Raw genomic sequence first — 12,655 nt, 5'->3', positions numbered from 1 at the left:
TCGTGTTTTCCAGAATGTCTTATAACTGGAATCATACTATATAGCCTTTCCAGATTATCTTCTTTCCCTTAGCAATATGCATTTAAGGTCTCTCTCCTTATACCATATCTTTCTGTGACTTGATAACTTATTTCTTTTTATAACTGAATAATATTCCATTGTCTGGATGTACCACAGTTTTGTTTATCCATTCACTTATAAAGTAAATCCATTCACTTATGGTTGCTTTCAGTTTTTGGCAATTATGAATAAAGGTGGTATAAATACTTACGTGCAGGTTTTTGTGTAAATATAAGCTTTCAAGTCAATTGAGTGAATACCTAGTAGTGTGATAGCTGGATCTTGTGGTTGAGACTATGTTTAGCTTTTTAAGAAACTGTCAATTTGTTTTCCAGAATGGCCATACCATTTTGCATTCCCACCAACAGTGAATGAGTTGCTCTTGTTCCACATCCTCATTAGTATTTGGTGTCCTTAAATCTTTTTTATTGTAGCTATTCAAATAGGTGTGTAGTGGTATCTTGTTTTGATTTGCAATTCTCTAATGATGAATGAAGTTCAATAACTTTTCATATTCTTATTTGCCATCTATGTATCTTCGTCGGTGAGGTGTGTCTGTTCATATCTTTTGTCCAGTTTGTAGTTGGGTTGTTTTTTTTAATTGTTGAGTTTTAAGAGTTCTTTCTGTATTTTGGATACAAGTCCTTTATCAAATATGCATTTTCCATGTTTTTCCCCAGGCTGTGGCTTTTCATTCTCCTAACAATATCTGTCACAGAGCAAAAGTGTTTAATTTTTTTAAAAGATTTATTTATTTATTCATGAGAGACACACACAGAGGCAGAGATATAGGCAGAGGAGAAGCCGGCTCCTCACAGGGAGCCTGATGTGGGACTCAATCCTGGATCTTGGGATCACGCCCTGAGCTGAAGCCAGAGGCTCAACCGCTGAGCCACCAGGCGTCCCAAGTTTTTAATTTTAATGAAGTTCAACATAGCAATTTTCTTTTTCATAGATCATGTTATTGTTGTTGTATATAAAATCTCTTTGCCATACCCTAGATATTCTCCTTGTTACCTTTTAGAAGTTGCATTTTATAATCTACTTTTTTTTTTAAAGATTTTTTAAAGATTTTATTTATTTATTCATAGAGACAGAGAGAGAGGCAGAGACACAGGCAGAGGGAGAAGCAGGCATCATACAGAGAGCCTGATGTGGGACTCGATCCAGGGTCTCCAGGATCATGCCCTGGGCTGCAGGCGGCGCTAAACCATTGCGCCACTGGGGCTGCCCATCTACTTTTTAAAACAATTTTTATTTATTTATTCATGAGAGATACAGGCAGAGGGAGAAGCAGGCTCCATGCAGGGAGCCCGATGCAGGACTCGATCCCAGGACTCCAGGATCATGCCCTGGGCTGAAGGCAGGCGCTAAACCGCTGAGCCACCCAGGGATCCCCTATAATCCACTTTTTAAAAAATATTTTATTTATTTGACACAGAGTGATAGAGCAGCATCAGAGGGAGAGGAAGGAGAAGCAGGCTCCCTGCTGAGCAGGAATCCTGATGCCGGGCTCAATCCTGGAACCCTGGGGCCCTGGGACCCTGGGAGCATGGCCTGAGCTGAAGGCAGATAGTTAACCACTGAACTACTACTATAATCTGTTTTTAGCATAATATTGGCTCAAACATATTTCTAGATTATTTTCTTCATTTCTGTAATTTTAAGTGATTGCTTTATGGTTCATTTGTGCTATAATTTTCTTAACCATTCATCCCTCTATTATTGACTTTTTATTAGAACAGAAATTTGGAAACAGTCCAACTTTTCTTTGTTGAGTATTATTTCATTCTTTCAACATATATTTGAGAGTGGTCTACATGCCAAGGTAAAGTTCTTGCCCTCTTAGAGCTCCTATTTTGATGTTTTCCTTAAGATAAATTTTTAGTAATGCCATTTTAGTTGAAAAGATAAGAACATCTTTATGACTTCAGATGCATATAACCAGTAAAATTGCTTTCCAGAAGAATTTTACCTATTTATGTAGTTATTGTTTCATTTTCCATGTAAGTTAACAGTAAAAGTACTGAGATAATCGTTTTGAACTTTTTAAGTTGTTGATAAGATTTGCTGTTGATTAGAAAAAGCTCAAACATTTTAGAAACCTTTGGCCATTTACATTCTCTTTTCCCATCAATAAATTGTTTTAAAATGTAGGATGCAAAATGTTATTATTTTTGAAACAGATTCCAAAAAATTTCTTTAGTGGTCCAGAATAGTAATTTTGCATAGACATATCCAAGCTTCACTTCTTGTGACTATGTTCATGGCATATGCGCTTGTTTGAATATCTTATCCCAAGAGTTAAGGGCAAAGTACAGCATGATTGCTAAGACAATTAGTCAATAAAAATATTCTCTGACTTTATTGTTTGCCTAAGTAATATAGCAAGGAGGCCGACTTAGTTGAAAAGGAGCCAATCTAAGCCAGTCAGATGACTTAACTGCAAAATTGGAAAGGACAGATTTTCACATTTCAGTAGAGTAGTTCCTTATTTTTATATGGTCTAGTGTCTAGTATTGCTGTGTACCCACTAAGTGACAATGAACCAGTGAAAAGTCAAAGGAAATGTCACTCTTCTGATGTGTCAGGAGTCTATTTTTCTCCAACTTGTGAGTCTTCACCCAATTTCCAAAAAGATATATTGTGGAGAAAGTAGGGAGGTTATTTAAAAAGCTTTGTGTAATTGAAGATATAACAGGTATGTAAAATTTTTAAGAATTACCCATAGTTCTAGTCACTCTAACTCAACTATTTTCTTATTTTACACATTGTACCTTTTCTTGGGCAAAAATATATTACATGCTTATAATCACTATAGACAATATTTTGCATTTAACATAATGTAAGGATTTTTCCATGTTATATTGCACATAGTCTTTATAGATATTTTTTAAGAATAACTGGTCAAGAGTGCCTGGGTAGCTTAGTCAGTTAAATGACTGACTCAGGGCTCAGGTTGTGATCTCAGGGTTATGAGATTGAGCTTGCACCAAGTGCAGAGTATGCTAGAGATTCTCTCTCCCTTTCCCTCCCACTCTGTTCTACCCCATGCTCGCATGTTCTCTCTCAATAAATAAATAAAATCTTAAAAAAAAAAATAAACAAAATAAAAAGCCAGAAAAAGAATTGTATGGTCCATTTGCTTGATGTACTTCAGTGTCTTTATTCAGAGTAATCTAAAGTAGTAGAGGGATTATGATGGACGACTGTTTCACATTTATAAATGAGGATATTGTAGAATAATTTTTAATTTTTTAAGATTATATTTGTTAAGTAATCTCTATACCCAGTGTGGAGCTTGAACTCACGACCCTGAGATCAAGAATTACATGCTTTAAAAAAAAAAAAAATCACATGCTTAAAGATTTTATTTATTTAAGGATTTTATTTTTAAGTAATCTGTACACCCAGTGTGGAGCTTGAACTCACAACCGTGATATCAAGAGTCGCTTGAGGCACCTCGATGGCTCAGTTAAGCGTCTTTTGGGTTCCCTGCTCAGCAAGGAGCCTGCTTCTCCCTCTTCCCCAGCTTGTGTTTGTTCTTTCTCACTCTCTCTCAAATAAGTAAATCTTGAAGAAAAAAAAAAGTGTCATATGCCCCACCGACTGAGCCAGCCAGGTGCTCCAGTAATTTTTATTTTATATCTACTTCATTGAGGTTTAATTTACATACAGTCAGATGCACACATCTTGAATGCAGAGTTTGAGTTTTGACAAAGGTATAGACCCATTTAACCACCACCCAATCAAGATATAGAACTCTTCTATAGTTTTTGAAAGCTTCCTTGTGTTCTTTTGCATTCAGTATTTACCCGTCTCCCAGACAGCCACTGATTTGATTTTTACCACTGTAGAATAGTTTTGCCTATTCTGGAACTTCAAATAAGTGGAATCAAATAAATCAGACCCTTTTCTGTCTCGCTTCTTTTGCTCAGTTTTTGAGATTCATCCAGGTTGTTGTGGATACCAGTAGTTGGTCCTTTTTATTGCTGAGTAATAGTCCATTGCATAAATATGTCACAATTTTTTTTAATCTGTTCACCTATTGAGAGATATTGGGCTATTTTCAGTTTTGGACTTTTATGAATAAAGCCTCAGTGAATACTCAACTGCAATTGTTTGTGTGGATATGTTTTCACTTCTCTTGGATAAATACCTAGGAATGGCATTATTAGGTCATATAGTAAATATGTGTTTAATTTTATAAGAAATTGCCAAATTGTTTTTGCTTTATGCTCCCATCAGCAATGTATGAGAATTCCAGTTCTTCCACATCTTTGGCAAAACTTGATTTTGTCCTCTTTTTTTATTTTAGCCATTCTTGTGGGCATGTAGCCACAGTGTTTTAATCTACATAATTGAAAACAAATCATATTGTTTGCATTTATAGGAATTTATTGTCTATTTTTTTAATGGACTGCCTTTGAGGGACTAATTGCCCTTTAATTTACTTTCTTTGGAACACCTGGGGTGGCTCAGCGGTTGAGCATCTGCTCTTAGCTCAGGGTGTGATCCTGGTCCAGGGATCAAGTCCCCGCATTGTCTCTGCCTCTGTCTGTGTCTCTCATGAATAAATAAATCTTTTTAAAAAATTTACTTTCTTGAATGTCACAGGGGGTCAAGATAATATTCTGCTTACTATCCAGAATGGCTCCTTGCTGTGGTACATTAAGTGATTAGCTCTGTCATATTTCCATCCATAGTTTTAGTGTATACAGCTTCCTTCACAGTATACAAATCCTGACTATTTAGAACTTTTTTTCCCCTGCATTTTGGGGTGTTTATATTAGCTTTACAATTTCCCCAGCTGGCTAACTTTTAGTTGAGTAAAAGTCTTAATCTAAAGCCACTCCCATTAGCTAGCTAAAGGCCCCTGATTGGGCCAGATTTTGGTCTTATGTAAAAAATGAGAATTTTATTAAAATTATTAGGTATATTTTTATAATGCTGAAGACACAAAGAAAATTTTGGGTATCATCTACTTACAGAAACAAGATTTTTGGTTTTGCAGCACCTGGGTGGCTCAGCAGTCGAGCATCTGCCTTTAGCTCAGGTGGTGATCCCGCAGTCCCGAGTTTGAGTCCCACGTTGGGCTCCCTGCCCAGAGCCTGCTTCTCCCTCTGTCTGTGTGTCTCTGCCTCTCTCTTTGTGTTTCTCATGAATAAATAAGCAAATCTTAAAAAAATTTTTGGGGAGTCTTATTTGTGGATTGTTGGGAGTTTTTTTACTAGCCTTCTTTTTTTCCCTCACATTTTATTATGAAAAATTTCAAACAGAAAAGTTGAAGGAAATGCACAGTGAATACTTGCATAACTACCACCTAGATTTTATAATTAACATTTTGCTGTTTTTGCTTAATCACATATTTGCTGAAAATGTTTTGATAGTGTGTTTAAACCATGCCCTTTCTTTATGGAAGAATATAAATGAGTAGGACCCATTGGGCAGTAGTTACTTTTTGTGTGGTGTATGGTTAGCTGATTCTCTGATGCAGTGGTCTTATAAAGGTGATTCCCTTCTTGTAATGGATCAGCATAAGTTGAGAGCTCAATCATTTCCTTTAAAAAAAAAACAAAAAAAACATTTTATTTATTTATTCATGAGAGGCAGAGACATTGGCAGAGACAAAGGCAGAGGGAGAAGCAGGTTCCATGAAGGAAGCCCAATGTGGGACTCGATTCCGAACTCCAGGATCACGCCCTGAGACAAAGGCAGACGCTCAACTGCTGAACCACCCAGGCGTTCCTCAATCATTTATTTTCAAATGAATTCCAGCTAGATTATATTACAAAAACAGAAGAAAGGCAAAGGAGGTTGGTGGTAGAAAGGATTTGTGTCATCATGAGGCCAACATACTACTAACCTGCTTGCTCAACTGATATATGAGTAACTATCATTTATTGAGTGGTTACCTTCTTCTAGAGCTTTATCACATTTTAGTTCTCATTCTGTTAGTCATAGGTATTATTAGCACCATTTTATGGATTGGGAAACTATGTTAGTGAGATTGAATAATATCTGTTAAATGGCACAAGTGATACTCAAACCCAAGCCTGTCTAAAACCTGTGCTTTGAACCAGAAGTCTACTGCTGAAAGTTCCCTTTATTGCAGAACTTACAGTTTACATTTATGTCTTTAGAATTGTCCAAATTGGACCACACTTAATTTGAGCTTGGTATAGTGGCATTCTTGTGGAAAAGATATCACAGAAACATTTTTATGATTGTGAAGGCCTCTTAATTCTTGAGGAGGGAGGACCTTTTTTGAAACTAGACGTCCTGGGGTTTTTACTGACCTCATTTCATTCTCTGAAGAATGAAGGCATTTCTAGCCTTCTGTGAAATTGTGGAATGTATAGCATTCCTTCTGTAGTTGAACCATATAAACATTAGCAAATGTGCTTAGAATGTGACACTGGTAGTTACCTTTCTCTCTCTCTCTCTTTCTTTTCCCGTTTATAAAGAGGTTCTTGGGATGATAGCCTATTTGAAGCTTGGTCTTACTGATAAAGAAGTGAAACTAAGCAAGCTCCCTTGCTCCCTGGCTCTTGGAATAAGACTCACTTAAGTTTCTCTGATGACTTTCACGGCTTGTTTTTGTGACTTTAAGAACAGTGTATTTTTCTAACTTAAGTGAATGGGTGAAGGAAATGTGCATTGAAAGCAGTAGTTCTTCACCTTTCTGGAGGTTATATGCCCTCTTTTGAAGTCAGTGGAAACTGTGGACCCCATCCTCAGGGGAAAAAATATGTATATGCACAAATACAGTTTTACATACAAATGCTATAGGTGTTCACCAACCCCTGACCTATTGACAGAGTACCCAGATTAAAGATCCTTTAAAGGGAAAAATTGGGGAGCTGGAAATGAAGATTTGAGCATAGTTAAACTTTTTTTCATAAATGTGCATCTCATAAAATTAATTGTACTAACATAAAAATCTTGTTTTAGTATCCAAGATGTTCAGTTTCTTTTTTTTTTTTTTTTAAGATTTTATTCATTTATTCATTGAAGACACACAGAGAGAGGCAGAGACACAGGCAGAGAGAGAAGCAGGCTCCATGTAGGGAGCCTGATGCGGGACTTGATCCTGGGACTCCAGGACCACGCCCTAGGCGGAAGGCAGGTGCTAAACCACTGAGCCACCCAGAGATCCCCTGATGTTCAGTTTCTAAAGCGAGTTTTCCCCGCTTTGTTGAAAAAATACTGAAGATATTCATGTGTAAGCTAAGATTTTTAGGGTTGGACGAAGTTCTCTGTGTTGATTTCTAATTTTTGCTTTTTCAATTTATTACTTCTACCAGCAAAATATTTTCTCAGAACTAATAAGGCTAAAGATTTAGATGAAATCCTTTGGCAATCCCCAACTTCAAGTTTCCATTTCTTCTTCAGCTAACATTTCTTCAACAGCTTCACAGTACTTCCTTATACCTTCTGATGTAAATGTTCAGGTATTGTTCCCAGCGAGTTAACATGTTTCATTACATTAATCCTCACAGCAGTCCTTGTAGGGGCTTATTATTGTCCCCATATTACAAATGCAGAAAACAATTATAAGAAATTTTATTTTATTTTTTAAGATTTTATTTACTTATTCATAGACAGAGAGAGGCAGAGACACAGGCAGAGGGAGAAGCAGGCTCCATGCAGGGAGCCCGATGTGGGACTTGATCCCGGGGCTCAAGGATCACACCCCAGGCTGCATGCAGCGCCAAACCGCTGTGCCACTGGGGCTGCCCTATAAGAAATTTTAAATGACTTAGTGAAGACCAGTGCCTGTTCTAAAGGCAAGGCCAGGATTTGAACCCATAGCTTCAAAGCCCATTTTCTCTCTCTTATCATCTGGCTCTGTGATCAGAGTTGACCATTTTTTTCTGATTTCTAGTTTGACCTGATACAAATTTTAAATATTCAAATTTCCATCAGTGGAAGGGGTGCTTTTATTTTCTTCTATAGCTAGCCAATTGTAAAATTACTGAATATTTTTGTGTTAGACTTTAGGTTGTGAAATGTCTAGAGTGCTGAATTTATTGATTAGATTGTTAAACCCAAGTAGAAAGAGGCTTAGCTGAGTGATCTGCCTGTTCTGTTTATATAAATGGATGTTTCAGATACCAGAGTCTGATAGAGACAATTCTAGTGACTGAAAAGTCTGTGGAAAACTTGTTACTAAATTTAGCATCATTTTCAGGAAGGAAAAATCCTAATGGTTTGGAACTGAAAAGAGCTTAACTCTAAAGGGTAGATAAGCTTTTATCAAATTGACTAAAGGCCAGGTGTATGTTTCCTAACTCTCATGGGATAGCCATGGAGGGAACCTGCAGGCCAGGTAGCTGCCTAGTGGTTTTTGCTGAGACAGCAGGAAGGGGCAGCATTATAGGAAAGTAGTTCAGTTTGCTAAGTGAGTTTTGTGAGACTCAGCATCTTTCTTGACAGAATTACCTTTCTTAAACCTTGTACTTTTCCTAGTTGCTGCCTTTTATCCAGTGAAACAGGGAAGACAATGAGTAGGTTGATTTACTATATAATTTAAGATGTAGATTTTTTTTGGTTTAAACTGATGACACAGGGCTTTAAGTGAGATAGCACAGAGGCGAAAGAAGAGTAGGTAAAATGCTGAGAGATGTGATTGAGAGGACAAAGGAAGTTGATTCAGATAATGACATTTCAAAATTGCCTTTTTAAAAACCAAGTGATAGAAGAAATTGTGTGTATGAAGATAGATAACATTTAACTCCCAAGGTGATGAGACTTGGTATGAAGGTAAATTAAGTTGACTGATTTGGAGATAGACAGGGTGAAATCAGATCTAAATATAAGAATGATCTTAAGTCATACTTTTTGAGTCTTTACAGATTATAGGAATGCATTTTGTAAAAAATTTCTTCTAACAGAAATTTCAGGAGGTTTAAAAAGAACTTAAGTACAGTTCAAATAGCAGCATTGTTAAAAGCCACTTTGTGTTGTATACATGCTTGGTTAGGATGAGGAAATTAGCTTTGAAAGCTTTGTTTCCTCTGCAGCTTCACCATGTGCTTTCCTGAAGCTATGTGTGGGATTCTAGCATAGAGGAAGGGCAGGTCCTCTCACCTGTTTCCATTTTTTCTTCCTGCCATAAATTCACAGACACTTTTTTACATTATGATCTATAAAAATATAAACAGCTTTTGTGGAACCAAATTAATCTTGATTTTATAGTTCATATTGTGTGACACTAGAGTGGGGGCAGGAGGGTGGAGATATAAGGTGTTTGGACCCTTCTGGTTTATGGGATTGTTTTTTTCCCTTTTTCCCCTTAGGAACGGCGTGAATGTTGAGGGGGCGACACACAAGCAGGTGGTGGACCTGATCCGAGCAGGCGAGAAGGAATTGATCTTGACAGTGTTATCTGTACCTCCACATGAGGCAGATAACCTAGATCCCAGTGACGACTCGTTGGGACAATCATTTTATGATTACACAGAAAAGCAAGCAGTGCCCATATCGGTCCCCACATACAAACATGTGGAGCAGAATGGTGAGAAGTTTGTGGTGAGTGTCAGCCCAACTCAATCCTCAAAACATTGAGCTTTTATTCCCCCCTCCACCCAGTCTTGTCATTTATAATATATATTAGAGTGCTAAAAGTAATCACCACAACCTAGGTCAGCTCATCTACCAGGAAGGTGGGTTCACACATAAATAAAAGACACTGACCATGATGTTTTGCAAGGGGTAAAGTACACTAATGGAAACAATTTCTATTTCTGCTTAAATATAAATTCGTTTTCTTTCCAGACAGTTTTATGTTTGCATTCTGGTCTTTTGTAAACGTGCAAGTTGGTTTTGTTTGTTTTTATTTGATCACCATATCTATTTGCTAATAGCAGTCTCTCGCTTACTGTTGACTCTCTAGAGCTATAGAGCTAGTTTTAAAAGATGGTGTCTCCCAAAACATTTGGGTAATATGGAGTTTGTCCACATCAGAATCTACAGGTGCCCTACACTCCTCTCCACCACATCTTGTTCTTTTTCATTTTCTTTCAAGATACCTGTGTGAATGATTAATTTGAGTTTTCCCCAAGCTCCTCATTATACTCTGAATACAGTTCACATGAACTATTCTATATATTTCCAACCTGTTGCTATTGTAGATATGCAGGAAAGTCCACCCTGAGTTCTGGGTGATATGTGCCAGCCCCTTTTTTGAGTGCCTTTGCTTGTTCCTCAAAACCTAATAGCTGCTGGTAACCTACTCTACTTACTTTTTCCCTTTCTCTCTCTTTTTAAACTTTTTCTCTTGACTGAAGTATGCTTTATTTGCCTTTGATTATTTGAGGATTGTTGATATAATGAGAAATTCATTATTCTTTGTAGACAGTGCAGTGAGTTCTGTTGGATATTGGCAGACAGACTACGTGTGTTTCAAGCTGAACTACTGATTGAAGTTGCAGTCTTGGAAACTGAGATTTGTTTCCCATATAGAAATGAGCCACAGGACATTTATGGTAAATTCTTAGTGGGGAGATGAGAAAAGCGAGCAAAGAAGCCAGAAAAGTTCAGAAGGATGTAAAAATGTTCGACTGCATTCGTAATTTAGCTGGTGATGATAGCATGTAGCACAGTGTTCTCCAGCTTAGTCTATGGATTCCCAAAGCCATTTACCCAAAGTTTAGAGTTTTGTGTTTTGGAGGTGCTATGTTTTGAACCATAAGGCATGTAAAACATAGAAACCAAGGTCAGCTCCTAAAAGTAGAACAGATTAGATGCTGAGACCTTGGGAATGTATGTAGACTTGAGAAAAGGAATGAATTATCCCTTTTAAGAAAATCAACGTTATTGAGCATAATGTATCTGCATTAACATTCACTTACATAGGGGATCCCTGGGTGGCACAGCGGTTTGGCACCTGCCTTTGGCCCGGGGCGCGATCCTGGGGACCCGGGATCAAATCCCACGTCGGGCTCCCTACATGGAGCCTGCTTCTCCCTCTGCCTGTGTCTCTGCCTCTCTGTCTCTCTCTGTGTGACTATCATGAATAAATAAAATCCTTAAAAAAAAAAACAAAAAAGGGATCCCTGGGTGGCGCAGCGGTTTAGCGCCTGCCTTTGGCCCAGGGCATGATCCTGGAGACCCGGGATCGAGTCCCACGTCGGGCTCCCGGTGCATGGAGCCTGCTTCTCCCTCTGCCTGTGTCTCTGCCTTTCTCTCTTTCTCTCTCTCTCTGTGTGACTGTAATAAATAAATTTAAAAAAAAAAATTAAAAAAAAAAAACCTTCACTTACATTAAATGTCCAGTTTCATGAATTTGGGTAAATGTACGTAGCTTTATTTTACTTTCTTTTTTTAAAGATTTTATTTATTTATTCACGAGAGACATACAGAGACAGGCAGAGACTCAGGCAGAGGCAGAGGGAGAAGCAGGCCCCACACAGGGAGCCCGATGCGGGACTCGATCCCAGGTCCCCAGGATCATGCCCTGGGCTGAAGGCAGACACTCAACTGCTGAGCCACCCAGGCGTCCCTGTACATAGTTTTTAATCACCATCACCACAATCCAGATACAGAATATTTTCACCACCACAGGAAGTTCCCTCTTGACCTTTTGCAGTCAGTCCTCTCCCCATAATACTACCCCTATTGACCGTTATCAGGTTCCTGTTAGTATATTTTGCCTTTTCTAGAATGTTAGATCAACAGAATCACATAAGTGGTTTTTGGTGTCTGGCTTTGTTCATTTAGTGTAGTCTTTTTAAGGTTGATACGTGTTGCGTATATCAGTAGTTTGTTCCTTTAATTGCAGTTAATTTTTAATTGGATAAACTTTACTGCAATTTATTTATCCAGTGACTTGTTGATGCATGTTTTGGTTGTTTCCAGTTTTATTATGACTGAAGGTGACATGAAATAACATTAATATATGGGGCTTTATGTAGATGTATGTTTTCATTTCTCTTGCATAGCTAGAAGTGGAATTGCAGGATCCTATGACACATGAAACTTTAACCTTATAAATAACAAATTGTCAAACTTTTCCAAAGAGGCTTTACCATCTTAACATTCTCATCTGCAGTGGAGTTCCAGTTGGAGTTCCAGTTGTTCCATAACCTCTTCAACACTTGGTAATATCAGTTTTTTAAATTCTAGGCATTCTAGTGGTATCTCTTTCTAGTTTGTTTTTTTTTAAGATTTTATTTATTCATGAAAGTCACAGAGAGAGAGAGAGAGAGAGGCAGAGGCACAGGCAGAGGGACAAGCAGGCTCCCCACAGGGAGCCCAATGCGGAACTCGATCCCAGGACCCTGGAATCGTGACCTGAGCCAAAGGCAGATGCCCAACCACTGAGCCACCCAGGCATCCCCCTCTTTCTAGTTTTAATTTGCATTTGCCTAATGACTCATGATGATGAGTTTTTTTTTTTTTTTTAAGATTTTATTTATTTATTTATTTGAGAGAGAGAGAGGGAAAGAGCACAAGTGGTGGGAAGAGGCAGAGGAAGAGGGAGATAAGCAGACTCTGTACTGAGGAGGGAGCCTGACTTGGGGCTCCATCCCATGACCCCAGGATCATGACCTGACCAGAAGGCAGATGCTTAATAGAATCAGCCACCGAG

General features: G+C 38.1%; 1 protein-coding gene across 2 annotated transcripts in view; it reads left to right on the top strand.

Moving 5' to 3' along the window:
* Positions 1-12,655, top strand: part of SNX27 (sorting nexin 27) — a 74,119-nt gene that overhangs the window by 17,117 nt on the left and 44,347 nt on the right. For both annotated transcript variants that reach the window (XM_072769146.1, XM_072769147.1), the window contains exon 2: positions 9,363-9,594. In XM_072769146.1, the coding sequence (XP_072625247.1) occupies positions 9,363-9,594 (232 nt within the window). The remainder of the gene's footprint in view (positions 1-9,362; positions 9,595-12,655) is intronic.

Source organism: Canis lupus, chromosome 12 (genome assembly GCF_048164855.1).
Source record: "Canis lupus baileyi chromosome 12, mCanLup2.hap1, whole genome shotgun sequence".
Classification (NCBI taxonomy): Eukaryota; Metazoa; Chordata; class Mammalia; order Carnivora; family Canidae; genus Canis; species Canis lupus.
The sequence above is the reverse complement of the archived record's forward strand: the minus strand, read 5'-3'. Positions and strand labels throughout refer to the sequence as shown.